We start from the raw sequence: 27,058 nt of genomic DNA on the forward strand, positions 1-27,058 counted from the left end.
CCCAAGGGGCCACGGCCAGCGGAGCCGGCGCGAAAGAGACCATCGCCTGCCTTCCTCGGCTGGTAGCTGGCGTGGGGGATTTGCCGGGCCGGCCAGAGCGACGGTGCCTCTAGCCCGGTCTCCGGCCGCTGCCCGGAGGGACGTGCGTAGCCAGGCTTTGGGCCAGGCCGGGGGGCTGCTCTGAAGGGCAGAAGGGGAGCAGAGGGGTCTTGGGGCTGCGCCATCTCCCCCTGCTCCGCCCCGTGCTTCCTCGCTCTCTGATCCCACGCGCTTCTCCTCCCACCTGCCTCGCTCCCCCTTTTCCTCGCTCTGATCTCTCTCGGCACCTTCCTCTTTGATCTCTCTCCTACTCACCCCCGCCTCCGTCTCTGTCCCTGGCCTCCCCTCCCCTCCTTCCTTCCTCCTTTCCATAATCTTCCTTTCTCTCCCTCCGTCTCTCATCCTTTCCTCTGCTTCTCCTCCCCCCTTCTCCCTCTCCGTTCCAGGGGCTTGCAGAGCGGCAGGGAGAAGATCAAAGCACCCCCTGCGCGCGCCGTGAAATCCCATTGAGTCGAGGCCCCAGATCTCCCTCCAGCCTTTCGAGGGAGGGCAGAGCGGCTGGGGCCCAGCTACCCCCTTCTCATGCGGCATTAAAGAGCCATGGGGAGCGGCGAGGGCTTGAGGCATCACCCCGCTGCTCCAGGGATGCGGGAGGGAGCCCCTCTAATCTCCCTGGTCTCACCTCCATCCTGCTTACCCTAGTGCTGTCTTGTGCCGGCACCTGTTCCAGCCGCCCCGGCCCCAGCCAGCCTGGCTGGGCGGCCGTTAGCGCGCTACCTGCCAGACAGTACAGCCGTGCCCAGCGGCTGGATGGGAGACCTCTGCAGTCTGGTGAGACGGCTTGGAGGGGGCTGTTTCTCTGCCCATCCCGATGACGATCCCTAGCTCTCATTGTCCGCAGAGCTCCAAGCGCTTTACGAGAGAGGCCAGTAATATTTTACAGATGGGGAAACTGAGGCACTGAAAGGGGAAGCGATGTCCTGAGGCCGGAGCCGGGACTGGCACCCAGGTCTGCTGAGTGTTACTCCAGGGCTCCAGCCACTAGGAGTAGTAGGCTGTTATCCTCTATGTACCCCGGCCACTAGAAGGAGACATTGGCACACAGGGCTCACCTTTATTAGCAAGTCAGGAAGGGTCATGGGAACTAGCAGGACTTAGCAATCAGTGTAGCACGAGCACGTCTACACGGGCCAGCCCCACCTCCCCGTGCAGTGTAGACACCCTTAGTCCCAGAAGAGTTGAACCACAACCATCCAACAACATGAAATGCCACCACCTCTGTCTGCACCAAGGCTCCAGTTTTCAAAGCTGCCCAAAGGATTTAGCTACCTGTTTCCCTGTGAAATTAACAGGAATCAGGCACCCTAATCCCCTAGCCTGCTTTGAAAACCCCGCTGCGCCAGCTTCACCGTGCATTAATCGCACAAGACCCCTCAAGGTCACCTTCCGCCACAATCTGAGTGTGTGGCCGAGACCAGCCTTCCATGAGTCCTTTCCGTGCCCCCAGCCCAGGGCTCTGCACACTCAGCGCCGCACGGGGAAGAATCACTGCACGTTTTATTTTTAATTCACCAAAAACACCCACAAATCCTGGAGTAAATCAGCTGCTGGGAAAAGCTGCCAGTGTGGCCCAGTGGGCAGGGCTCTGGGCAAAAGTAGATTCTGGTCCTGCCTGTCACCGAGCCGGTGGGTGATCTTATGTCACTTCCCTTCCCACCAATCCTCTGGCTATAGGATAAGCTCTTTGGGGAGGGTGGGGGAGATTCCCTGGCTATCTTAGGTACTTCTCTGGACCCCATTCCCATAGTGTCTGAGCACCTCCCGATCGTCAGCGCATTTATTAGGAACTCGACTGAGACCTGCCAAACTCATTTCACCCAGACAATTGAGTCGCCAGCAGGGGGGTGAAGTGGGCTCAGTGCAGGAGTTCGCGGCATTAAATTCTCCGTCTTGCGCTATACAGCAGGTCAGACGAGATGATCACAATGGTCTCTTCTGGCCTGGAAATCTACAAATGAAAGGCTTTTGGTGACTGCTGACTTAAACTGAGGTTTTAACTGGCAACCTAGGGCTGGAGTTCTCCGTCTCTTGGCGCTTATTCCATTGCTACTGGTTGCCATGAAGTGGCAAGATGGGGGGTGGGTCATTCTGACCTTTAGGAACCGGTCTAGTCTCAGTCCCACTGTTAGACAGCGGAACTCCCTGCCACTGGCAGTGGCAAAGGCCAAGAATGTAACCAGGTGCAGAGAGGCGATTGGACATTGGTACGGAGGGCGAGAATATCCAGTTATAACAGTGAACCCTGACAGACATTTTGGCAGGGATGGAGGACCTCGGGTTTGACCGGTCCCTGGCAATTGGGGATTAGAATGAGACCTAGCACGGAGGGGGCAGATTATCCCGTGTCTGCTACTGCGGATACCACTGTAGCAGCCGGTATCTGCCGGTGTCGCAGACAGGATCCTGGGCTGGATGGGCCTCCGGGCTGATCCAGTCTGCCTGTTCCGTCAGTGATTAGCAGCAAAAATCCTGGCTCTGGGCACGTCTTCCTTGCTCGGCGGGTGGAGATGGATGCCAGGGAGAATGACTGGCTCATCCATCAGGGAGAACGACTGGCTGGGGGGAATTCAGGCCGCAGCAGCTATTTTTACTTTTATGGCGCGATTTGGGCTGTGTGTGGGAATGGTCCCTGGGTGTGACACGGGGGTGCCCAGCTCGCGCTGGACCACGGTGAGGGAAACACAGCGTCCAGCGTCATTGCAGGGAAGTGCTTGTCTCTGTCTCACAGACGCACTGCCCAGCGGAACGGGGCGGGCAGGATTGCTGCGTCGGGGAGAGTCGAGATGAGCTGCGTGCACCACGTGGGCTGGGGTGCAGCAGAGATGGGGGGTGGTTGGGATGCAGGGTGTGACTGGGGGCAGCGGCAGAGATGGGGGGTGGTTGGGATGCAGGGTGCGACTGGGGGCAGCGGCAGAGATGGGGGGTGGTTGGGATGCAGGGTGTGACTGGGGGCAGCGGCAGAGATGGGGGGTGGTTGGGATGCAGGGTGTGACTGGGGCAGCGGCAGAGATGGGGGGTGGTTGGGATGCAGGGTGCGACTGGGGGCAGCGGCAGAGATGGGGGGTGGTTGGGATGCAGGGTGTGACTGGGGGCAGCGGCAGAGATGGGGGGTGGTTGGGATGCAGGGTGTGACTGGGGGCAGCGGCAGAGATGGAGAGGAGCCCTTGACTGGATTGTGGTGCGCTGGTAAAGCTCTTCGGGGGGGATTCGAGGTCCGTAATGGCCGAGGGCGTTGGTGTCGGGGCCGATCCGTCGGCAGAGCGGTGCAGGGTCTAAGGATGCGCCCACGCCGCCCTCGCGATGCACGGCCACTGCAGTAATTGCACCGCTTGGCGTGTCCACGCTTCACTCCCCGTGTCGGCGGGGCACAGCCTCACAGGCGCGCTGGCATCAACGCCAGGCTTCGGGGGGCGGCGTCGGAAAGGCAGCAAGAGGCGCCGGCAGCGCTGCACCTCTCGCGGAGGGGGCAAGTTACGCTGGCCGGCAGGAGCTGGGTTGAGCGTAGGCCCTTACAGAGCTAGACCGACGTGAGCGGCCTGGCGGCCACCTGACAAGCATGGCCTGGGGCTAGGAGCTGTAGCGGTTCCGGGACTCTTCTGAGTGTGGGGACAGCCGGGGCTGGGAGAGCAGGGGGGCTGCGGGCCGCGTTTGAGAGGCTCTGGCCGACCTGTGTGTCTCTGGGACGGGCGACCAGGACTTGTCTAGCAGAGGATGCTAGACAGGACTGGGCTGTCTCATTTCCCACCCGCTGGCAGGGCTGTACCGATCTAATGAAACGCGCTGCTCGAGCCCTTCCCAGCCACCTGCCCTGGAGCCAGTTCTGTCTTCCCGAGCGTCTCCCTGCCCTGCTGATGCACGGGCAGCTACGCGGCAGCACCATTCCCCTGTCTCAGCCCCACGCGCTCCCTTGCCGGCCCCCCGGTGCCTGCGCAGGGTCTGTGTTGGGGGGGGGCCCCCGGCGCAGCGAGGCCACGGCTCTGATGGAGGAGAGGTGGCTCAAGCCACTCGGACGTGTTGATTGACTGATCTTCACCTTCATCTTGTCTGCCTGGCTCCGCCCTTTGGCTCCTGTTTTATCCCCCCATTGTCAGCTCTCTGGGCAGGACCCGTTGCCGCCTTCTGTGTTTGTACAGCACCTAGCGCCGTAAGGTCCTGGCCCATGACTGGGGCTCCTGGGCCCTACAATAATAACAACTAATCTCTGAGCGTGGAACCCAGCCAAGCTACCTGGACTCCGCGGGGGGAAAGACTCGCTTGTAAAGTCAAGGTGTTGTGTGTTCGTACAGCACCAAGCGCCAGGGGGGTCCTGCTGCAGGCCTGGGGTCTGCTCGGCCCTAGGGTAATACAAATAATAACAACGAATAATTGTAGAGAAGCAGCAAAGAAACCGCAGCCCCTCCCCGCTTTATCCGTGCCCCCGCCCCCGGCTTGCATGGGACCCGCTTCCCAGCGCAGCCTTTTCAGAGCGGCAGGAGCCTCTTCCTCCAGTCCTGCTGTCCAGGGCCGGCCTGATTCGCTTCAGCCTGCCAGTTCCCCCCAGCCCGGCCCTGCCTGGAGGCCAGGAAGCATTTTGCAGCCCCTGCCACGCAGCAGAGAGACCCCCCCTCACACACACACCCCCCACCCGAAGCCTCCCCACTCTGCTCTCGGTGCCCTGGGGCTCACTGTGAATTCACGGCCACACCCTCACACACACACAGCGTAACACAACCTGCATACACACCCTCGCGCACACACAGCATAACACAACCTGCATACACACCCTCACACACACACAGAGACTCCACAACATGCACCCCCCACTGTACAAAGCCTAATACACTCATGCGCACACACACACCGTACATAGTATAACACACAACCTAGATGCACACACACACAGGCTCTACACAACATAACACACACACTCACATAACACACACACTAGGTACACACTCATACACAGGATGCCCACAACATACACACATACACTCTACACAGCATAACACATACCTAGATACACACGGGCTATACACAACATAACACACCCACGTAGACACACACTGTACCTAGGATAACACAAAACTAGATACACACACACACACTGGCACCCTCATAGGCATCACACAGCACAACACAGACCCTGGCAATCCACATGGTAGACACACAGTCGCACAGACTGTATACAAAACACACACTGCCACGTACTGCACACCCCCTCACACGCTCATCATGCCCGTGGCAGAACCCACAACTTCAGCACGCATTCACATGGCGCCTTTTACACAAAACTCCCACTGACCCACACTGGACACCGCGCATATGGTGGCACAACGACGATACACAATATCACCGCGTCGCTCACACATAACGTAACACAATACCCACTCCGGACACAACTCCCCGGGGGCTATACACACACGCCCGGGACCAGGTTTCCACAGTGCTCTGCACGCACAGGGCGCCCCACATGCCCCGCGCTCTGCAGGGTCTACCCACCTCCTAGCCCAGGGCTGACCTCAGGGCTCCCTTGGGGGCGCCGTGCTGCAGGGAGCAGCGTGGGGGGCTCTGCAGGGGGCGCTCTCCCCGCTGACTCCCCAGTTTCATCCCACCCAACATTATGGGGTCCTGGCGGTTAGCAGGATTCAGGGTTTATGCAGATAATACGATGAGCAACTTTCCATAGGCCACTAGCTACCGGCTATTAGGAAAGAATTCGCCTGTTCTGGGCAGTTGTTTGTCATTATCCCTATTCTACAGATGGGGAAACTGAGGCACAGAGACACTCGTCCCGGGGTGCTAACGCTCATCCTCTCTCCCTTCACAGTTGTCCAGACCCGGTTCAGCGAGGAGCCGGAGGATCAGACCGTGGTGGCCGGGCAGAGGCTCGTGCTCTCCTGCGTGGTACTGAACTACTCCGGGATCGTGCAATGGACCAAAGACGGCCTGGCGCTGGGCATGGGGCAGGGTCTGAAAGGTACCGATGCTCCGGCCGGGGCAGGGAGCAGCAGGCGCTAGAGACTGATCTATCGTTTCCCTGGCCATTCCTTTTCGCCCCACGCCGCTGGAGCGTAGCCCACGCATTGGCGACGGGGCCAGAGTCACCCGCTGCCCGTCTCCCGCCAGGCTGGAATGGGGGATCCTGGGTGGGCCGGGCTGCTGGCTCCCCGTGTGTTAATGTCACTGGAGTAAATGGGCCCGGAGTGTCTGTGACTATGCAGCGGGCCTACGTCTCCTCCCTCCCTCGCTCGCCTGTTCCTCCTGCCCCGTCTTTTCGTTGCATTCCCTCCTTCGCTCTCGTCTGCCCCAGTCCCGCACCTTCTGGGGGGAGCAGAGTGCCATTAGCTGGGACACCAGTGCCGCCTGCGGAAGGAGATGGAGAGAGGGGAAGAGGCTGGAAAGCGGGATGGAATGAATCCCGGGTGTAGCTCCATCGGTTTCCATAGAGTAACACCAGGGATTAACTGGGCCTACGCTGTGAATCCTCTTCCATGTCCCATGGTTTTTATTAGCCATGGAGGAGCCGCCTCTTTTTAATCACAGGACAAACTTGTCCTGTGGAACTGACCGCCACAAGATGTTATGGGGTCCTGGAGGTTAGCAGGATGCAGGGTTTATGCAGATAATAAGACAAGCAGCTTTCCATAGGCCACTAGCTACCTGCTATTAGGAAAGAATTCCCCTGTTCTGAGCGAGTTCTTCCAGAATTGGTAACAGCTCATCAGCGGATCTCAAAGCGCTTTACAAAGGAGCTCAGTGTCATGATCCCTGTTGTACTGATGGGGAAACTGAGGCACAGAGAAGGGACGGGACTTGCCCAAGGACACCCAGCAGGCCAGTGGCAGAACTGGGAGCAGAAGCCAGATCTCCTGAGTCCCCATCTAGTCCTCTAGCCACTCAGCCACACTGCTCCCGCTAGGCGGGGTTCTTACACCTTCCGCTCAAGCAGCAGTTGGAGACAAGATACCGGGTTAGATGGGCCCCTGCCCTGACCCAGCCTTTCTTACACGCCTGGGTCTTCATTTCAGATCCCACAGCACCTTTCATGTGAATTCTTGTCCTGGGCTTATTCCAAGTCTGGCAATGATGTTCAGCTCCTGCTGTGATTTCAGTTTCCCCCTTGCTGTCTTATACCGTTGTGCAGCGTTGCTGTTAAGCAACTGCCATGCCCCACCCTAGAGGTGGTTGCATTTCAGTGCTTGGTGGATGATTCCCATGTAGCACAGCTGGCTGGCTGTTAAACAGCTGCCATGCTCCACCCCAGAGGTGGTTGCATTTCGGTGCTGGGTGAGCAATCCCTGTGCAGTGTTGCTGAGTGGCTTGTTAAGCCGCTGCCACGCTCCACCCCAGAGGCGGCTGCAGTGATTCAGGACGTCGCTTGTACGTCGTAGTTCACAGCCGGAAAGGGATTTGGGATCTCAGGGGATCATCCCTCAGCCCTTTTCTAGAGCCTCCTACCGGTGCCAAGTCCCTTCGGTCTCCACATACCGGGTGTCGACTGCGCCAGGGGTGCCCCTCTGGTGTCCCAGTGCCTCACCCTCTCTCCTGTCTCTTTCCGCAGCCTGGCCGCGCTACCGGATCATCGGCACGGCGGACTCCGGCCAGTACAACCTGGAGATCACGGGCGCCGAGCTCTCGGATGACGCCTTGTACGAGTGCCAGGCCACGGAAGCAGCGCTGCGCTCCCGACGGGCCAAGCTCACCGTCCTGAGTAAGGGGCCTACTGCTCCCCCGGCGGCTTCCCCGCGCGGCTCCCCCAGCCCCCCTTCCCCTCTCCCCGCGGCAGGGCTTTGGACTAGGCTCTCCGGTTCTTGTCGGGTTGCACAGTGGCTCGCCGGGGTGGGATCGGAGTTGGTTCTGCGGCAGGAGGGTGACTCGGTGCAGGGCACCCTCCTCCTCGAGCCCGTGGTTCCCCCTAGTGCCATGCTGGGACCCTGACCCAGAGAGGAGGGCGCCTCCGAATCCTGCTCCGGCTCATTTTCCACTCGGGACACCCACGCAACAGACCCAACTCCTGGCTGCTTCCCCCAGAGGAGACCTGGGCCAGACGGGGAGGAGAGGATCCCGTTTTCTGTCCTGCCGAGGCTCCTGCCCGGTGACCCTGATCTCCCTGCTGCCCTCCAGCTTCCAAAACCAGCTCGCTGGAAAAGGAAATGCCGAGCGCTGGGTGGCGGGGGCGCCGCTCGGCAGGCAGTCGGGAATGCTGCTCCTGCAGCCGCCTCCCGCGCCCGCCTCCCCCCGGCTCTTGCGGCGCCCTGGATGTGCTGCTCTCTTTAATGCCTTCATCTATATGCACGCCGCGGCTGAGTTACGGCAGCTGCGGGTGCCGTAACTTTGATTTCCCCGACTTTTGTGCCTTGTAAAAAAGCCGCAACCGAAATGTTGCATGAATGGAGTTTGGGGCTGGGTTGGGTTTTTTTCCCTCTCCTTCTCTTGCATTGAAATTCTTATTCTGAAGAAGGGAGATCAGATGAGAGAGGGAGATGCCGCTGGCTTGCCGAACGTGCAGCTGCGATGGCAGATTGCGTCCCACTCGCTCGCGTCCCGGGGCGGGTGTCCCACCGCCCGGTGCCTCGGGAGCGACGGGTGCGGGGTTAAGAGAGGGGGACAGGTCTGCAGGACTCGGAGCTGCCCGCTGCGCCACACACGCTCCTTCCCGGCTCCGTGCGCGGGGGGCAGCGGGATGAGCCACGGCTCCCTTCCCGCCTCAGTTAATCCAGGCGAGGGGGTGAGGCTGAGCCGTTCAGGCTGGGAGCCAGAGGGAACCACAGGGGTCCCGTAGCCTCCCTCGGGGCCGGCCCAGTCCCATCTCTCCTCGGCTGCTGGGACAATTCACTGGTGGTGTGTCAGGCTAGCTGCAGGCTCTCGGCCCCCTCTGCCCCCCCGAGCCAAGCTCCAAGAGGGGCTGAGCGGGGACGCTGTGCAAAGGGGCCGAGGGACGTGCTCGGGGACAGCCAGGGCAGGTGGAGACAGGCTGGGAGAATCGGACAGGGGCTGAGATCAGCTGATGCGAGGGGGGGTTAGGAAGAAATCTTCCCTCCCCGGGCCCACCCTGTGGCCCTGCTGCCCAGTCAGCCACACAAGGGGCGGGCTCCGAAGCCCCAGGGGTTGGAAGCCCATGCAGTCCGTGGCACTGGGGGGCCCTGGACCCACTATGGTTCTGGACTGATGGGCAGGGCTAGGTGACGGGATGATTAAATCCGGGGCAGCGCCCTGTCCGGGCCGGCGCCGGGGCCAAAGCCGCCTCTACGCAAGAGCGCAGGAGTCAGAGGAGAGGGCCTCATCGCGGGGTCTAGAGCGAGGCGGCTGGGGTGGGGATGCCCGGGTACCTGGGTGTGTGCGAGGAGCAGAGACGGAGAGCAAGCCCCTTCCTTGCTGGTGAGAGCATCCTTCTCGGCCCAGCTCCTCCTTCCCTCCCCTGCAGGCCAGGCACTCACTCCTCCAGATACCCATTATGCATTTGCATAACTACAGAGAACTCCCTGGGGCACTTTGAAAACAACGGCGGCCTTTCCAACACATCCATCTCCCCGCTCGCTCCCTGCCTGCGTGTCAGAAAAATTCCAGCCTACCTGCGAACGCATTGTCTTCCCAGCCAGTGCCCCGTCCTCCCCACCCCGCCCGCCGCGGATCCCAGAACTTTCATAGCTCACTCCTGGGAGAAGAAAGCCATAAACTGTCACTGCCACGAAGGAAGGGGCATTTGACAGCTCCCCCCCGCCTCCCCGCTTGCTTCACGTTTTAACGACGGAAGGTTGGGAGCAAAGATCTTTTCCTGGCGTCCCAGTTTCCTTCTCTTAAGGTTTTGTTCTTACCGCCAAACAAGCCCTTCTTCTTCTTCTTCTATTTTGATTTTTAAATTAAACCCTAATAAATCAGTAATGGGGCTGTAGGTATCAATCACAAAGCGGATTAATACAAAGAGAGCAGCTTCTCCATCTCATCTTCCCAGTTGACAATCAGCTGTCAAACCACGATGTCGCTTACAAAGCGCCTGGAAGCAGGCCTGTGTCTTTTTTGTGCTGCTAATCAGTTTCCCTTTATTGGAGCATCATCAATTTTTCAGTATTATGGAGCCTGGATTCATTAAGACGTGGGCTGGTTAAAAGAGCCACCCAAAAATCTGTAGAGCACAACTTGGTGGCGCTTTCCTTAAAACTCCTTTCCCCGCAGAAAGATCTGCAGGTCCAAGACAGCGCTCCTAAGCATGTTACATAAAGCCCTCATTATACACAGCTCTCTGCATATTTCATCTAACAGAATAGCGCATGTAACCACTTATTCGATAGCATCCTGTCATCCTGTCTCCATGTCTGGCAGAGACAGCTGAAGATGTGGGTTACAGCTGGGCAGGAATTTTTTGGCAAAACGGGGTATTTTTTTGCAGCCATCGTCAAAACTGAAATGGCTGGCGGGAAAGGTTTGGTTTCAACAAATGTCCCGGCTTGGAAAAAAAAAGGGTTTCGGAATTGTCAACGTTTTTCAGATGAAAAGTTTTGGTTTCTCAGTTCAACGTGACTTTCCAGTTCAAAATGTAACTTAATTTATTCTAAAAAAAAAGAAGCAGCAAAGGGTGGAAGTTGTCACTGATATGAAACGTTTCAGAACAACCAACACGAAGGGTCCGGATTGACCCAAACCAATTTTTTCCCCTCAGATTTTCAGTTCACAAAACATTTCAACTTTTATCCCCATTTGAGCCTGGGGAAAAAATGTTAAATCTCGAAAATTCGTATGGGATGGGCAAACCGTTTCCCACCCAGCTTTATTACCGGGATGTGTCCCGCCCCTGCCCAGACCAGCGCCAGAACTGGAGCTTTCTCTAAGGGGCCGGGTCAATCTCGGCCCGTTTGTAACCTGTGCAGGTTTTCAGGTTCTAATAAAAGGGTGGCCGGAGCTCGGGTCACCGTAGCCGGGGGTGTCAGGAGTGAGTCCCTGGCCCTGCGTCACCTGCCCGGTCAGACAGATGCATTGTGGGAGCGTTCTGAAGCACCTGGGGTTGACAAGTGCCGAAGTCAGCGTGCTGGGCTGGCTGGAGCAGTGGGTGCAGACGCTGGGCTGGATGGAGCAGGGCTCAGCTCAGAGATGGCCTGGATGGTGTAGACTGCACCCGGTGGCACAGCAGGTCGGCCCCCGTTTTCCCCACATCTCTCATGGTGCCCGATGAGCGTCTCCCCCCACTTCGTCCGGTCCTTGACGTCTCCCCCGCTGCCCAGGGGGCTGTGGTGTGTGCGGGGAGGCCGAAGGGGGGAATGGGTCCGCCAGAGCAGGGGGTGTACCGAAGGCCCCGCCGCGTCCCTGGATCTGAGCCAATCCAGCCCTGGCCTGCCTCTCTCTCCTCTGCTCCCAGTTCCCCCGGAAGACCCCGTGATCGACGGCGCCCCCGAGATCCTGCTGCGGGCGGGCACGCCGTACAACCTGACCTGCCGGGCGCGCAGCGCCAAGCCGGCCGCCGTCATCGTCTGGTTCCGGGACGGGCTGCAGCAGGAGGGAGCCAGCACCAGCACGGTACCGATCCTGGCCCGCCCCGCCTTTGAGCACGACCATGGAGAGGGTGGGGAGAGAAGCCAGGCAGATCCCTCCTCCTCCGTTCTGGGAATGCCCGTGGCATGGGGAGGCGGATAGGCGTGGCCGGCTCCATGTGAGAACCCTGCGGGAAGGACACATGAGAGCCGGCCCTCCAGGGTACAGCCGTCCGACCCGCCTGCAGGCCTAGCCTGCACTGCTCAGAATCCGGGGCTCCTTTTCTCCCACATGCATGAAACGAGTTTGGGCAGCCTCAGTCCAGCCCAGGAGAGCCAACAATGACCCCCCATCCCCGTCGATCCTCGTTAGCCGTTGGCCCTCCTTAGCCATGGTTCGCTGGGCTTTCAATGGGCACGTCACGGGCAGGGCGGGCTGTGCCGTGCCGGGCGCATTTGGAAACCGTGAACTGCAGCGTCGGCGCTCGCCAGCACCTCCCCGAACCCCAGAGTGTCCCCAGCAACTGCATCATCAGAGTTCGGGGTGGTTTTTTCCAGTGAGGGAGAACAGTCTAGCGGTTACCGCAGGACTCCTGGGTTCTCTCCCCAGCGTTGGGAGAGGAGTGAGGTCTAGTGGTTAGAGCAGTGATCGCCAATAGACTCCTGGGGTCTATTCCCAGCTCTGGGTGGGAATGGGATCTAGTGGTTAGAGCCGGGAAACGGAAATGAGGAATCCTACTTCTCCCAGGCCTGGGGTGGAGCAGAGTCTGGTGAGAGCAGGGGGCTTGTGGACTCTGTGCCTGGCTCTGACACTGCCATGATGTGGGATTTTGTGTATGTCCCTCGCCATCTCAGTTTCTCCACCGGGGCAGTAGGAAGCGAAAGCACCAAGTGCTCCAATTCCACCAGCCCCGTGGACTGATCTCCTTTTCTTCCTGGGGGCAGGAAGTGTTAGTGGACGGCAAGCGAGAAACCACGGTCAGCCAGCTCCTGATCAACCCCACGGACCTGGACATCGGGCGGGTCTTCGTCTGCCGGAGCACGAACGACGCCATCCCGGCCGGCAAGGAGACCTCCGTCAAGCTGAACGTGCACCGTGAGTCCAGAGCCTGCCCCGCTGCCTGGCACGGGCAGGAGCAATGGGCAACGGGGCCTGATTCCCTACCCCCCCCCCTCAGTCACCCCAGGGCCCCGCGGGTGCAGAGCACTGCCACTTACACCCACGGGTGCAGAGGGCCGGGCGAGGGGCAGGCTGGCAGGACGCTGTGTCTGCACTGGGCAAGGAAACCATCCCAGGGCGCTGCTCACATCCAGTGTTTGGTTCATAGATAGAAGGGTGTGTAGGGGATAGATCGATCGATGGGTGTGTAGATAGATAGATAGATGATGGGGTATAAGGGGATGGATAGATGGGTGTGTGGGGGGAGGGATGGATAGATAGACAGAGGGGGTGTCTGGGGATGGACGGCTGGAGAGGGGCGTGTATCAGGATGGACAGATAATTGCTGTGCCATATTCTAAGGGCTACGTGGGTTGGTGTCGCCCTAATTTCCAAACCCGGGAGCCTCGATCTACCTGTCGGGGCCAGACTGCCCCGTCCCTGCACGCCGGCGGCTGTTCCCGTGGCACGGGGCGGGCAGGGAAGCTGGCGCTGTCACCACCTGGGCTGTGCCCGGCCTCAGGGCGGCAGGAGGCGCTCAGGTCGTCCTAGGTGTGGAATCTGCCCTGGCTCACGTGGGGCAGAGACGCTGCACCTGTGCATGCCTAGCCCAGGGCCAGACGGGCCGTCCCGGCGTGGAAAGGAGCGGGGCCTAGTGGGTGGAGCCTAGGACGGGGGCTCAGGAGATGGAGGGTGGGGGGGGGTGTCTCCAGGACTGCCACTGATCTGCTGGGTGAGCTGGGGCCAGTCCCTCGCGCTGCCTCCCCCCCCCCCGGAGCGGGGCTGGCGCTGACCCGGCCCGAGTTCCCGCGAAGGCTCGCCCAGCTGTCTGTGCAGCCCGCCACTGACACCCAGTGGCTGCTGTGTGGAACCGCAGCTCTCCCAGGACCCCAGACGCTGCTGGGACGGTGGGTTTTTTGCCTCGCCCCCCTGCACGGACGGTTTAGGTGGGACCCGCGACCCCCGCCTGCAGGTTCCTGGGGCCAGCGGGATGGAGGCTAGGACCGTGGGAACCAGCTGGAGGAGCGTGTCCAGGGATTCCCGGACCCAGCCCGGTGTCTGGCTGAGCGAGGGCCTGGCCGTTAGACAGAGATGCCCAGCGCTGTTTTAAAGACTCCCCTGTCCACGGAGAAGCCGCCCTGTCGCTCAGGGACCTGCCCCTGGCGTGAATTGTCCTTGCCGCTAGAAAACCCGCGCCTCGTTTCGGGGTCTGGAGGCGTTGGGAGTGTGAAGAGTGAGGCCCCCATCTGGTCCTATAGGGAGGAGAGCTCTGCGCTGGGGCCTTTTCTGTCCCTGCCTCAGTTTCTTTCCTGTGTGGCATGCCAGCAACAGCTGTCTCTGTCTCTCCCTGGCAGATCCCCCCACGGTCACTCTGTCCATCCAGCCCCAGACAGTGCAGGAAGGCGAGAGGGTCGTGTTCACCTGCGTGGCGACCGCCAACCCTGAGATCAAAGGCTACAGGTGAGGGGCCCGGCTGGGACCGGCTGGGATGCAGTTAACGGGGAAGCCCCGGGCCAGCCCACTCGGGAATCCGGGTTCCCGCTAGCCCCATTGCATTTGGCTTTGGCCCTTGACACGTTCACCCTCTGCCCTCCCCTCAGGTGGATTCGAACCATTCACTGATGGGTTAAACAACTCCACAGACCAGTATCAACCCACTGAGCCTCCACCTTCCTGGGGGGAGGAGCCTCTCGCTGGGTCTGCCCTCCCTTCCCCCCCAGGGGGAGGAGCCTGTGGCTGCGTCTGCCCTCCCTTCCCCCCAGGGGGAGGAGCCTCTCACTGTCTGCCCTCCCCTCCCATCCCCCAGGTGGGCCAAAGGGGGCGTGATCATCGAGGAAGCCAAGGACAGCAAGTACGAGACGCAGGTGGATTATTCCTTCTTCACGGAGCCCGTCTCGTGCGAGGTGCACAACGACGTGGGGAGCACCAACGTCAGCACGCTGGTGGACGTGCACTGTGAGTGTCACGGGGCGCCAGGCGTCCCGGTGCGTGGCCGTGGCCGAGATGAGACGTGGCTGCGCTGCGGTGGCTAGGAAAAGGGGGGGTGCTGCCGGGAGGCTGCCGGACACAGGCAGAGCCTGGGGCTCTTGCTGGCCTAGTGTCGTGTCCCCTGAACGCCAGGCCTGGCCCCGGGCACACAGGCAAACCGGCCAGCTGCGGGACTCGAACGCAGGACCGTTAGCGCCACGGGCACAGCCCGCCCCTGCTGCCTGCTGGGGCACATGCTGGTGCACACCCGGGGACACGCGCACACGAGGACATGCACACACGGGGACACACGCACATGGGGACACACACCCGGGGACACGCACACACAGGGACACACACACCCGGGGACACACACCCGGGGACACATGGACGCATCCCCAGACACACACCATACCCAGGCACCGGGGACGCACGCGTCCAGGGCCCCGCGCCACCGCCGCTCTCCTCTCTTGCAGTCGCCCCGCGGATCGTGGTGGACCCCAAGCCCGTGACCACCGACATGGGCTCGGACGTGACGCTGACCTGCGTGTGGGCCGGCAACCCCCCGCTGACCCTCACCTGGACCAAAAAGGAATCCAACATGGTACGTGCCCTTCCCAGAGCCCCCCCCCCGGGCCACGGCTCAGGGCCTGGTGCGTCCCCGGGGCCACAGGAGGCGGCTCCGCCGACGAAGGGGGGTCTCCGTCCACCGGCACACGCGGCCCCCGCCCACGTGCTGCCCTTTGTCTTCGCCCAGGTCCTGAGCAACAGCAACCAGCTGTACCTGAAGTCGGTGACGCAGGTCGACGCGGGGCAGTACGTCTGCAAAGCCATCGTGCCCAGGATCGGCGTGGGCGAGCGGGAGGTCACCCTCTTCGTCAATGGTGAGTCCCTCTGCCCCGCGGCACTGGGGGGCCAGGCTGCACCCCAGTATTACACCCCTGACTTGATCCCCCAGGCACCGTACCCCAGTATTAATACCCATGGCTCGGTCCCCCTGGCACAGGACCCAGTATTTATACCCACGGCTTGATACCCAGGGCACCGTGCCCCATGCATGGGACTCCTTGTCTCCCAGAACCCCACAGCGGGGCAGCCCGTCTCCTCGCCCCGGCCTGCTGCAGCTCCCCCTCGTCATCCCGTGATGCGGAAACTAACGCGCCTGTGGGGATGCTCTGCAGCCATGTGGTGCCCGCCCTGCCCCGGGCAGTCTCTGGCTGACAGTTCCCGTTTTAAGCTGCTATTTCTCTCCCCTCTACCCCCCACAGGCCCCCCGATCATCTCAAGCGAGGCCGTGCAGTACGCGGTGCGCGGCGACCGTGGGAAAGTGGAGTGTTTCATCGGGAGCACGCCGCCCCCCGACCGCATAGTGAGTGCTCTCCCAGAGCGGCTTTCCCCGCGGGGCGGGAAGGAGGACAACCGGGACCCTCTAGCTAACACACCTCCCCACCCATGCCCTCAGCACCACGGCACTTGTGCTTCTCCACACCCCATGGGCCACCCCGTCTGAGCCAGCGCCAGGCTGCAGGGCTGCAGCGGGAGAGGCGGGCAGCGCGTGGTGGGTAAGTGGGGGGCGGGGGGGCAGAGCCAAGCCTGCATTTGTGACCCCCCCCCAAGCCTCACACTTCCCCCGCCCCCGCAGGTACAAACCCCCTCTCCCCAGGGCAGCTGCGGGGTGGCACCGGGACCCCTCCTGCCCTGCGTGTGGGGAGAGGAGGCGTGAGGCTTGGGGAGGCGCAAACGTAGGCTTGGTCTCCGGGTGCTGGAGGCTCTCGGCACGGCACTGATCTGGAGCCAGAGTCTGTGGATCCGTAAGCCTGAGTCCCCACCCGTTGAGATCCTGGGTCAGGTGGGAGCCATCGGCGGGTTCAGAGACCACTCTATACCCTCCAGCCACTCGAGGGAGACAGAGGGTCGCGCTGGCCGCCGGGACGTGAGAGCTGGCTGGAAAACGGAAGTTTTGTTCCGTGGGAAATTCGGCAATTCTGCCCCTCCCCCCAGATAATTTTTGTCCTGAATTGTAACGAAAAGCTGCAATTTCGAAATCTGGCACAGAACGAAAATTCCACAGCGTTTCCGTTCAAAAGCACTGAGACGTTTTGGTTTTGATCAGGCAAAAATGTTGTGTTCCAGGAATGTCGATGCTTTTCAACGTCCATATCATATTAAAATACTGAACTCGGTATCTGTTACAGACAATAATAGATATAATCCAGTAGAACCCCTGCTTAATGAGCTGGTTGGGGTTTGAGGAATTCATAACGTCGAAAAGTTCATAAAATTGAACATCTTAAAATGTAGGTAAATGCAGAGCACGTCAATGTATTAATTGTGCACTGATCATGTACATAGCAAATGGTAACAAAAGGATTCAGTGTACCTGATTTTTCTTTCTTTGAGAAAACTGCATCTCTCAGGGCCTGCTGAATCTCTGACTTTTCACACCTTGAAACGCTCGAACGTTAGCGGATGGGTTGAAGTCACCTTCAGTAGCCGGCAGATGGTTCTTCATAAGGCTGATGTACCTAAAACTGGGGTTCTACTGTATCGAAACATAATACACGATTAAAATGAACATTTGACCATAAAATAAAACGAAGCGAAGGAGTGAATTCGAAACGAAACGTTTTGACATTATTGAAATGAGACAGTGGAAACGATTTGTCGGACAGGTTGGAATGGGCAGGTCCCCGGGCAATATTTCGATTGTCTCCAAACCGCGTTTCTGTTTGGTCAAAAATTTTGCGTCCCGTTCTAGGTACATGCGGAGAGGGGGGCTGTGATGACTGCACTGGAGAAGGAAGGGGAGGCTGGGAAAAAAGGAGGATTGAATGAGGCCGGAACGGAGGGGTAGTGGGATGCAGACAGAGTCGGACATTTGGAGTTGGTGCATGCATTTCCCTGAATACCTTCCCCCCCATACTGCCAGCAAACAAGCTTTTCCCCTCCCCAGCTGCTTTTATGGTTTAATTGCACTCTGCACATCAAAGCAAGCTGGCTGCATTTCTTCCCCCTCCCCGTCCTGCATCATCTTTAAAGGCCAGTGTGCTGCCCTGGGCTTTGCCTTGGGATGGGGCATTGACGAATTTGTCAGTACTATTGATGACCCAGCCAGATCTCCAGTGGGGGGAAGGGGATATGATGGCTTTAGTGACTCATCATCACAGATCCGAGCTGCTGCTTTGGATTCTAGAGAGAGCCGGGATGCCGTGATTGAGGAAACTAAGGAGCTGCAATTTACACAGAGCAGCCAGGATACGTAGCCATCAGCAGCCTAACGCGACGCCCTGCTCGGTTCTGGCAGGAGCGCTGCCCCTCGTGGTGTCCCCGTTACTTGACTTGCCGTGCGGCTGCAGCGTGGCATGCAGGACAGGCCCTGACCAGCAGCATCTCTTTTCAAAAAACCAACCACCTCCTCCCCGCAGCATGAAAGCCGCTCGATTGAAAACTAAACCCAGCGTCGGGGAAGGCTTAAATGTGGCCTCTTCAGGTGGACGTGGCTGCACCCCGGGCCCAATCTGGTCCTGCTTTTCCTGGGCAATGTCTAATGGCCCGGGTGATGGCTGGTGGTGTTAAATGTTTATTACGCCGTGGCCCCGTGACGAGCAGCGGGGCTGAACGAACCCCCCCGGGGGGGCTGCACTGTGGTGTTCCCTGCTCTGGTTTTTTCCTGGCGCTTTGCAGCATTGACATTGCTCGCACGTCGCTGTTTGTTCTGCCTGCATCGCTTCCGTCACTATCCGTTCTCTGCCTCTTCCACCCGCTCGCATGCCTTTGTCTCCGCTCCTGTCTCACCTGCCTGTCTCCTGTCTGTCTGTCTGTCCCATACACACCCACCTACCTACCCACCCTGCTCCTGACGCAGCCCCGCTGCTCCCTGCTGCATGCGCAGGTCGCAGGTCACGGCTGAGCGGAGGACCCCGCCGGGCCCTGCCGTACGCCCGTTCGGTTTGAGATGGGACGGGACGGGGACTGCTGTTTCCAAGTGGAATCACAAGGGGCTGGTGGGCTGTCGTTACCTAGCTGGGGTTTGGCCCGGATGCCGGGGTTCTCTGGGGCTTGGAGGAGGGGTGATTGGCCAGGCGCTGACCGGGCCTGTCTCCCTTTTCCGCGCCCCACCTGGCCATAGGCCTGGGCCTGGAAGGAGAACATCCTGGAAACCGGCACGCTGGAGCGCTACACGGTGGAGCGAACCAACATGGGCAGCGGCGTCCTCTCCACCCTGACCATCAACAACGTGATGGAGGCCGATTTCCAGACGCGCTACAACTGCACGGCCTGGAACAGCTTTGGGCCGGGAACGGCCATCATCCAGCTGGAGGAGAAAGGTACGGGGCAGGGGGTGGGAGGGGGTGACGCAGGCACGGCAGGGACAGGGCTAGAGGGAGGAAATGTTGCCTGGATTCTACTCCCAGCTCTGGGAAGGGGTGTGGAGTCTAGTGGTTAGAGCCAGAGGCTTGATTGGTGAGTTCCTCGGTTCTCTGCCACCGATGGTGGGCAGCTCCCTCCCCTGCTGTGTGCCTCAGTCTCCCCCTCTGGGGACACTGAGCTTGTGGGGTGTGCAGTGACTCTGTCACAATCACTAAGGGCCACAGGGAGCCCTCCCCTCCCTTGGAACCCAGCCCCGTGGGACCGGAGCCAGGAGGGACAGACATCGCAGCATGGGCACCGCCAGCCCCCTCTGCTGCCGGGCCTCCCCCTCAGACCCCCCAGCCTGGGGGAGGATCCCGCGTCGTCTCGGGGCCGGCGGGGGCGAAGGGGGGAGGATGGACGGGCTGGGGAGGGACAGGCAGGACGTGGGCAGTGGCCCGGTGTGTGTGTGCGCGGCCGGGCTCCCACAGCGAACGCGCCCCCGTCCTCCCCCTTGCAGAGGTCCTGCCCGTGGGCATCATCGCCGGAGCCACCATCGGAGCCAGCATCCTCCTCATCTTCTTCCTCGTCGCCCTGGTCTGCGTCCTCTACAGGCGCCGCAAAGGAAGTGAGTGCGGGGGAAGGTCGGGCGGGCGGCGGGGTGTTTCCCGGGAACCCCCTTCAGCTCAGCCCGGCAGCGGGCAGGGGCGGGGAGGGGACCGGCGGGTACCAGTCACGCAAGGGACAGGCGCCATCAGCGGGCCACGGGAGCGACCCGGCTCCTTTGCGCTGGGTGCAGGCAGGTGCCGGGGGGAGCCCTGCTGCCGGTGGGGGGGTGCTTCCTCTGAGCCCATGGGGTCCCCCGGCTCAGCGGGGGGGACTGGTGGCTGGTGGGGCCGCCCGGGAGGAAGGCCAGGTCCTGCACTCCAGGGCGAAGGGTGGTTCCAGGTTGGAGAGGCCCACGGCGCGGCTGGTAGAGCGCTCCGTCCGTCCGTCCCTCCGCCCATCCGCGTGTCTGCCCCGCCACAGGCCGCAAGGACGTGACCCTGCGCAAGCTGGACATCAAGGTGGAGACGGTGAACCGGGAGCCCCTGACGCTGCACGCGGACCGCGAGGAGGACACGGCCAGCGTCTCCACGGCCACCCGCGTCATGAAGGCCATCTACTCGGTGAGCGGCCCCCGCCACCCCCCGGGGTCTCCCCCCGCACACCCCAGGGCCCCCGGAATGAGCCAGCGGGAGGGCAAAGGTGGGCTGGGGGCCGGGAGCCAGGACTCCTGGGTTCTGTGCATGGCGCTGGGACGGAGAGCGCAGGCTAGTGGTTAGAGTGGGGTGGACGGTGGCTGGGAGCCAGGACTCCTGGGTGTGGGGCCGCCCACAGGAGGCGACAAGGCTGCTACCTGTTCTCTCCGTTAGCTCAGGCCGTAGCTTTAAGCTCCCAAGGTCCCAGGTTCCATCCCTGGTGCTGCCGACCCAGGGTACGCGGCTTGGACTCCTGGGTCCTCCACCGACCTGCACAGGGCGTGATTAGAACAGGGAGCCCGGACTCCTGGGTCCCATTCCCAGCTGGTTATTTCAGCGCCCCCAGGGTGTGGGGAGGAGCCACGGCCGGCTTGGTTCCCTCCCCCGTTGCAGATGGGGTTGGGAGGGGCTGGGGGGGCCAAGCGGCCGGCAGGCTCAGGCAGAGCCCGGCGGGAGGAGCTGACACGACCCATTCCCTTCTCCCTCGGCAGTCGTTCAAGGACGACGTGGACCTGAAGCAGGACCTGCGCTGTGACACCATCGACACGCGGGAGGAGTACGAACTCAAGGTCCGGCGCCGTCCCCCCTCTCCGCTGCGTGTGCAACGGGGTGCGGGGGCGAGCGGGTGTGCATGGGCAGGAGAAGGTGGCCTGGTGTGTACAGGGGAGCGATTGTGCATTGGTGCGCACGGTGCCCGAGTGCACCAGCGAGCGTGCGAAAGGTTGGGTGAGGGTGTGCGCTCGGGGGGGCGTTGTGAGCGTGTGTGCAGGTCGGCGTAGGGTGTGCGGGTGTGCATGCACACGGGATTACACACGTCTCTGCTGGGGGTGGGAGCCAGGACTCCTGGGTTCTTTTCTCAGCTCTGGGTGGGCGTGGGGGTCTAGTGGTTAGAGCAGCGACGGGGACCCAGGACTCCTGGGTTCTTTACCCCCCTCTGCCCCTGGAATATCCCACAGGCCCACAGAGCTTTGCCCTGCCCCACGGGAGCGCCGTGGGTGCGGCCTGAGCCTGACCTCCTCCTTTCCCCCTCCCAGGACCCGACCAACGGCTACTACAACGTCCGGGCCCACGAGGACCGCCCGTCCTCCCGCACCGTGCTCTACCCCGACTACCGCCCGCCCGGCCCCGCCCGCTACGACACCCGCCCTTCCTCCCGCCTCTCCCACGCCAGCGGCTACGCCCAGCTCAGCACCTACAGCCGGGGCCCCGCCTCGGAGTACGGGGCCCCCGAGCCGGCCCCGGGGCCCCCGCCCGGCGCCGGGGCGGGCGAGACGGCCAGCCAGCTCTCCTACGAGAACTACGGTGGCCACGCCGCCTTCCCGCCCAGCGCCGGCTACGCCACCTACCGCCTGGGCTACAGCCAGCCCCCCCCGCCCGGCCTGGACCGCGCCCCCTACGACGCCTACGACCCCATGGGCAAGTACGCCAGCGCCACCCGCTTCTCCTACACCTCCCAGCACTCGGACTACGGGCAGCGCTTCCAGCAGCGGATGCAGACTCACGTCTGAGGGGCCCGGGGAGGGACGGGCCCCACCGGGGACCTGGGCGGGAGGGTGGGGGTCGGGTCGCAGGTACTTTGTGACTGTCCCCTGATATTCAGGGGCTTTTCCTGAACCCCCCCCCTTCCAACCCCTCACTCTCACCCAGCAGCAGGACCCTCAACCTGCCCGGTGACTGCACCCCCCCACACACACACACACCCTGCCCCGCCTGCATTCAGGGGACCCTGGCATCCGGCTGATTCCCCTCCCCCCGTATCTGAGCTTCCATCTGTCACCTTTCCGCCGTTGGTACTTTTCAGCCTGCCTCTCGAGGGGCCGGCGCCCACCCCGACTGGAAGGAAAACAGATTGTGGGGGGCCGGGGGCTCCTCCCGCGCCACCGCCCGCCCCAGCCCGCTCACGCGTGGCCCGGTGACGTCCTCCCATCGGGCTGGAGGACAGCTAAGGCGTGCTGGTAGCTGCAGGGATGGAGATCCCCTCCCACGGCCTGGATCTCCACCCCAGCACCCCCGTCCTGCTCCAAGACGCCGGAGCCCTGCCCCCAGTCCTGCTGGGGAGCCCCGATTGCTTTGCCACGCCTCGGATCTCGGCGGGGAGACGGGGACAGGAGCTGAATTTCACTCCCGGGGTTAAAGCTGACGCTGACGCGGGGCGGCGAAGGACCAGGCGGCGACGGGGGGCTAGGCGGACAGCAGGCCGGGCTGTGCATTCCCCCGGGGGCTGTGGGACCCCTGGGGTCTGCGACGGGCTCCCGTGCCGCTCGGCCACGGCAGAGAGCCGCGCCCTCGCCGGCATCGGTGACGGGGCTCCCCGGGTGCCACAGCGGGGGCAGGGGACGCTGCGCTCTGGGTTTGCCCGTGCCCAGGCGGAGGGCGTGGTGCATGTCAGGCTGGCGGGCCGGCTACCCCTGCAGGTGCCGACCAGCCAGCCCTGGTCGAAGGGCTGCGATCCCACCGGGTCCTGAGCCTCCTCAGCGCCTGCAGGTCCAGGCACGAATCCAGAAAACCAGCTGGAGCAGCGGCTTTTGACCTGTTCTGTGCCTGGGACCCCCTGTTCCATACCAGCACCCCATTTCCCATGCTGGGACGCCTCCGGCCCCGCGTAGCAATATGGGACGGGGGCGGTGACCCCGAAGTTGAGAACCCCTGACCTAGAGGGCGCTGCCGGCCCTAGGAGGAAAGTCAGCCCCACCAGCGGCTGGATCCCCCGGCCTGATCTCTTGCGCAGGAGTGGGGCTCCCTTGACAAGGGCTTTCGGGGGCGATGGGAGGCGTGGGGTCAGCCCCACCCAAGCGCTTCCATTCCCGACAGCACAAGCCAGACCCCCCGGCCCGTCCAGTATCCCTCGGGGCGACGGGGCTCCTCGGATCCCTCCCCCGCCTAGCGTCCCTCTTCAGGAAGAAAGCGGGCGGTCAGGGGACCCCGCTGGCTCCCGCACTGCCGTACCCGTCCAGGGCCGAGCGGGCGCCGTTCCCCGTCCCTAGCACTTCGGGTCCGTTGGGTCGGGTTTTTACAGATCTGTTTTATACGGGGAGGGGGGTTGGTTGGTTGGTTGATTTTCTCCGAAAGGACCAGTGGGAATCTGGCCTCTTCCGCCACCTCCTGTGCCTTGAACTGCAGCTTGCTGGGACCCGGCGATCGCGGCGGCACCCGGCCGAGGGCAGGGGCAGCGGCGGGGCTACGTGTGTGACGGGCGGGGGGGATCCCGGGAGGGGGAAGCTGGAGGTTCGTGTCTCCCCCTCGTGCCGGTCAGCGGCCACCCCAACAGAGCGTCCCCGCGGCCGGGGGAGGACCTGCCCCTTTAACTGGAGCCATCGAGATCTGCGTTTTTAGTGCGGAAGGTCGCGAGTTTGATCCCGATTCGCGGATGCAGCCTCCGCGGAGGATACAAGCTCTGCAGGGCTGCCCACGGAGAAAGGATGGGAGCCCCTGGCTTCCCTAGTGCTGGTGTTCTGTTGGGGTGGGGAGAATCCCTCGCGCTACCCCAGTATCCCGGCCAAGCGGGACTCCACTCCTGGAAGGGATGCGGGGGGGGCTCTGTGTTTTGGAGCCTCTCAGCGCCATTCCCTAGCCAGGCAGAGCGGGCGCTGCTGAGCAATACTGGGTCCTGCCCTAACTGCGTCTTCTCCACAATCAGGCCCGGCCCAGGAGCCAAGCTCTGATCTCCCGCGTGGCTGGGCAGAGTGCGAAGCCACCAGCTCTGTCTGAAATATTCCCTCCTAGGAGCTGCCGGCGTGGGCCAGGCCGTAAACCTCCGGGGCACCCGCCCCGGGTCCCGCGCGTTCCAGCACTGAGCCGCCATAGCACTGCTGGATCTTTTCGTGTGACCCTTGTGACCGTGCAGAGTTGGCTTTGTTTGCTCAAATCAGGGCCCTGATCCCGTCTGCGCGGTGGCAGGATGCGGGAGTGCCGGACAGGGGCCTGTACCTGTGTTTTGTTGGTCATAGGAGAGAAGCAAAGCTCACCGCAGGCGGCGGGTGCAAATCAGCATAGCCCCGTGGATTTCGATGCCGATTCACACCAGATTACGAGACAGTTTGTCGTACAAGAGCGGCAGTTCCTCGGTCTTGCATGAGCTGTAAGATCCGGCTCTGGATCTGTGTATGCGCGTATAAACAAAACCTCTCTGCCCGCCTGCCTCAAGCCGGGATGCTAAGCAGAGATAACAGCCCCGCTTTACATGACAGAGCCATTCAGACCTTCCACAGCTGTGGGCAGCCGGGGTTAGAGCTGGTTATGGGTCCATCAGCAGCTGGGCTTAGAAACGGTTACAGCAACCTGTTGGCCTGCTGGAGCCCAGCACAGTGGGGTCAGGTCACCGCTGATTCAAACATCTTTTGGATTCAGTGTGGCCAGCTTGCAATTTTACCATGTCTCCTGATCACGGCTGTTCTTTTCCTGCCCTATTTATGGGACGTTTACAGCCGCCATTCCCACGGTATCTGAGCGCCTCCCAATCTTTACCGTCATTTTCCTCACAACACCCCAGTGAAGCAGGGCAGGGCCGTTATCGTTTCCTCTGAAGGACACTGGCAGAAGCCAGGATGCTGGGCTGGAAGGACCATCGGTCTGACCCGGCATGGCCGTTCTTATCTCCTGGGTACGGATGGGGAACTGGAGCCCAAAGAGACTCAGACCCAGATTTTTAAAAGGGTTTTGGCGTTGCTGCGCTCAGCATTGCAACTGCCTAACTGATTTAGGAACTCAAATCAGTTGCAAACGGGGTTTAGGCACTTAGGAGCCTAACTCCCATGGACGATTGATGGGATTTTTGCACTGAAGTGCCTAAACCCTTTTTGAAACAGATTTTCTCCCTGCGAGGGTGGTGAAGCTCTGGAATGGGTTACCTAGGGAGGTGGGGGAATCTCCATCCTTAGAAGTTGTTAAGGTGTGACTTGACAAAGCTCTGGCTGGGATGATTTAGTCGGGGTTGGTCCTGCTTTGAGCAGGGGGCTGGACTAGGTACCTTCTGAGGTCCCTTCCAACCCTCATCGCCTGTGACTCTACGATTTAGCTCCTGAAGGAGTTAGGCATTGCAGCACAGGGTGCCAACAATGCCTCAATACCTTTAAAAAGCGGGGCCTGAGTGATGTGCCGGGCTCAGACTGGAGCTGGGAGAGCAGGGAGTTGACTCTTTGTCTGCCTGGTTCTCCGACTAACAACCTGACGCCTGGACCAGCGCTTAAAGCTCCACGTTCAGCAGGCGCGTTATTTTGAACGTCAGCTCTTTCCCCCTTTAATAACACGTTTCTAGCGCTCGTTTTTTAAAGGAAAAGAACCCAGGAGACCTAACGCCCAGGCCCCCGCTCTAACCACTAGACACCACGCTCCTCCCAGCGCCTGAAAACGTGACCCCGAAAGGTTCCGAAATCGGCAGGAGAATAAAAAGAACCCGGTTTTTTTTTTTAAGCTCATGATTTGTGGGAGGTGTGACTCGCGATTTGTGAACGGCTGGCAACACCGGCAATGGACTCTTACTGTAACGTGTGAGCCAAATCAGGGGTCCTGCTCTCGGCCAGGGGCTGCTACCATACAACTAATAATAACGAATAGTGAAAAGTCACAAACCGCTGCTGTCTCGTTTGATGGCATGAGTCGGTCATGGGGGAAGGGTTGGGGTTTTTTTAATATGAATGTATCTAAATATATATTTTATATAAATATCCTGCCAAGCAAACTGTTGAAAGCCAGAAGCAAGTGTTTTTAACGCTCAGTGGGATATAATTATAGATAAACACCCCCTCCCCCCAAAAAAACTTCCACCTGGCAATCTTCGAAGCAGCTGAAAACAGGGGCTTAGAATGGAACATGTCGGGCAACCTTGACTGAGCACAAGGCATGGATCATGGGGCGTGGCTGGGCAAGGAAAATGAGGGCGGAGGGACAGCAATAATTCCTAGAGGGAGAGGGCTGTGTGTGTGAGGGGAAGCTGAAGGAAAGCCATAGGCCGTAACCATCCTAGGGTTTAAATCCCGAAGCAGAGATTTGTCTTTTCACGCGATCCCAAGGCAAGTACTGGGTGAGGCGCAGCCCTAAGGGAGTTGGGCACCCAGTCCCCGTTGAATTTCACTGGGAGTTGGGGGACCGAGCTGTCTCACATTGCATTCCGCACCCCAAGCGAAGTGCCCGTTGCGCCGCATGGTGCTGAGAGCAGTTTGGAGACAGGACGGCGCGTCTCTAGCCCAGAAGGGGGCTGGGTTAGCCGAGCGCCAGCCAGCACCGGATGCGGCCGGGTCCGGGAGGGGGTTTCTCTCCATTCGGGACCTTGGTATTGGGTCGGATACAGCTCTCCTCTGTATGCGGCGGTCCCCTCCCCTGCCTGCCTTGTTCTGGGGGGTTCTTGTCAGCTGAACCCTTGTATCTGGGCAGACTTTCCTTTGCCTCGGGGCGCCGGGGCTGGGGTGCTGCGGAGAGAGTCAGGATGGAGCTGCAATACCCCCCCATGGACCCTCCCCCCCCACCTGCAGGCACCATCCGGAACAAATCACCCCTTGACTCCTTGCTGGTGCTAATTCACAAGCCTTTATCCCTTCCCCCCCCCCCCCAACGGCTGAGTGCAAGGGAGCGGGGCCAGGGAGCAGACCCAGCATTGCCCACTGGGAAGGAGTTAACCGTGACCCCCCTGAAGGTACCTTTAAAACGGGCCCGATCCTGCACGGCCTTGGGCCTGATCCTAGGAGCCACGCTTGCAGATGGCAGCTTTAATTCAGGCGTCACCACTATCCAGGCTATGCGGCCTTTTTTTTTTCCCCACCCGCACCTGTGGTTTATGCTCCCTTCCCCACCCTACCCCTGGTGAC

At 61.1% G+C, this 27,058-nt stretch overlaps 1 protein-coding gene across 1 annotated transcript in view; it reads left to right on the forward strand.

The window, feature by feature from the left end:
* The window catches only part of KIRREL1 (kirre like nephrin family adhesion molecule 1), a 71,800-nt gene extending 50,034 nt beyond the window's left edge, over positions 1 to 21,766 (forward strand). Inside the window, exons 2-15 of the mRNA XM_067569431.1 lie at positions 5,906 to 6,055; positions 7,640 to 7,789; positions 11,429 to 11,586; positions 12,486 to 12,636; positions 14,055 to 14,160; positions 14,507 to 14,655; positions 15,144 to 15,271; positions 15,425 to 15,551; positions 15,936 to 16,036; positions 18,797 to 18,995; positions 19,538 to 19,645; positions 20,047 to 20,186; positions 20,750 to 20,827; positions 21,293 to 21,766. Coding sequence (XP_067425532.1) covers positions 5,906 to 6,055; positions 7,640 to 7,789; positions 11,429 to 11,586; positions 12,486 to 12,636; positions 14,055 to 14,160; positions 14,507 to 14,655; positions 15,144 to 15,271; positions 15,425 to 15,551; positions 15,936 to 16,036; positions 18,797 to 18,995; positions 19,538 to 19,645; positions 20,047 to 20,186; positions 20,750 to 20,827; positions 21,293 to 21,766 — 2,219 coding nt within the window. The remainder of the gene's footprint in view (positions 1 to 5,905; positions 6,056 to 7,639; positions 7,790 to 11,428; positions 11,587 to 12,485; positions 12,637 to 14,054; positions 14,161 to 14,506; positions 14,656 to 15,143; positions 15,272 to 15,424; positions 15,552 to 15,935; positions 16,037 to 18,796; positions 18,996 to 19,537; positions 19,646 to 20,046; positions 20,187 to 20,749; positions 20,828 to 21,292) is intronic.
* Positions 21,767 to 27,058: the final 5,292 nt, after the last annotated feature.

This window comes from Emydura macquarii, unplaced genomic scaffold (genome assembly GCF_026122565.2).
Source record: "Emydura macquarii macquarii isolate MOO-44397 ecotype Brisbane River unplaced genomic scaffold, CSIRO-AGI_Emac_v2 contig_2924, whole genome shotgun sequence".
In the NCBI taxonomy this organism is placed as follows: Eukaryota; Metazoa; Chordata; order Testudines; family Chelidae; genus Emydura; species Emydura macquarii.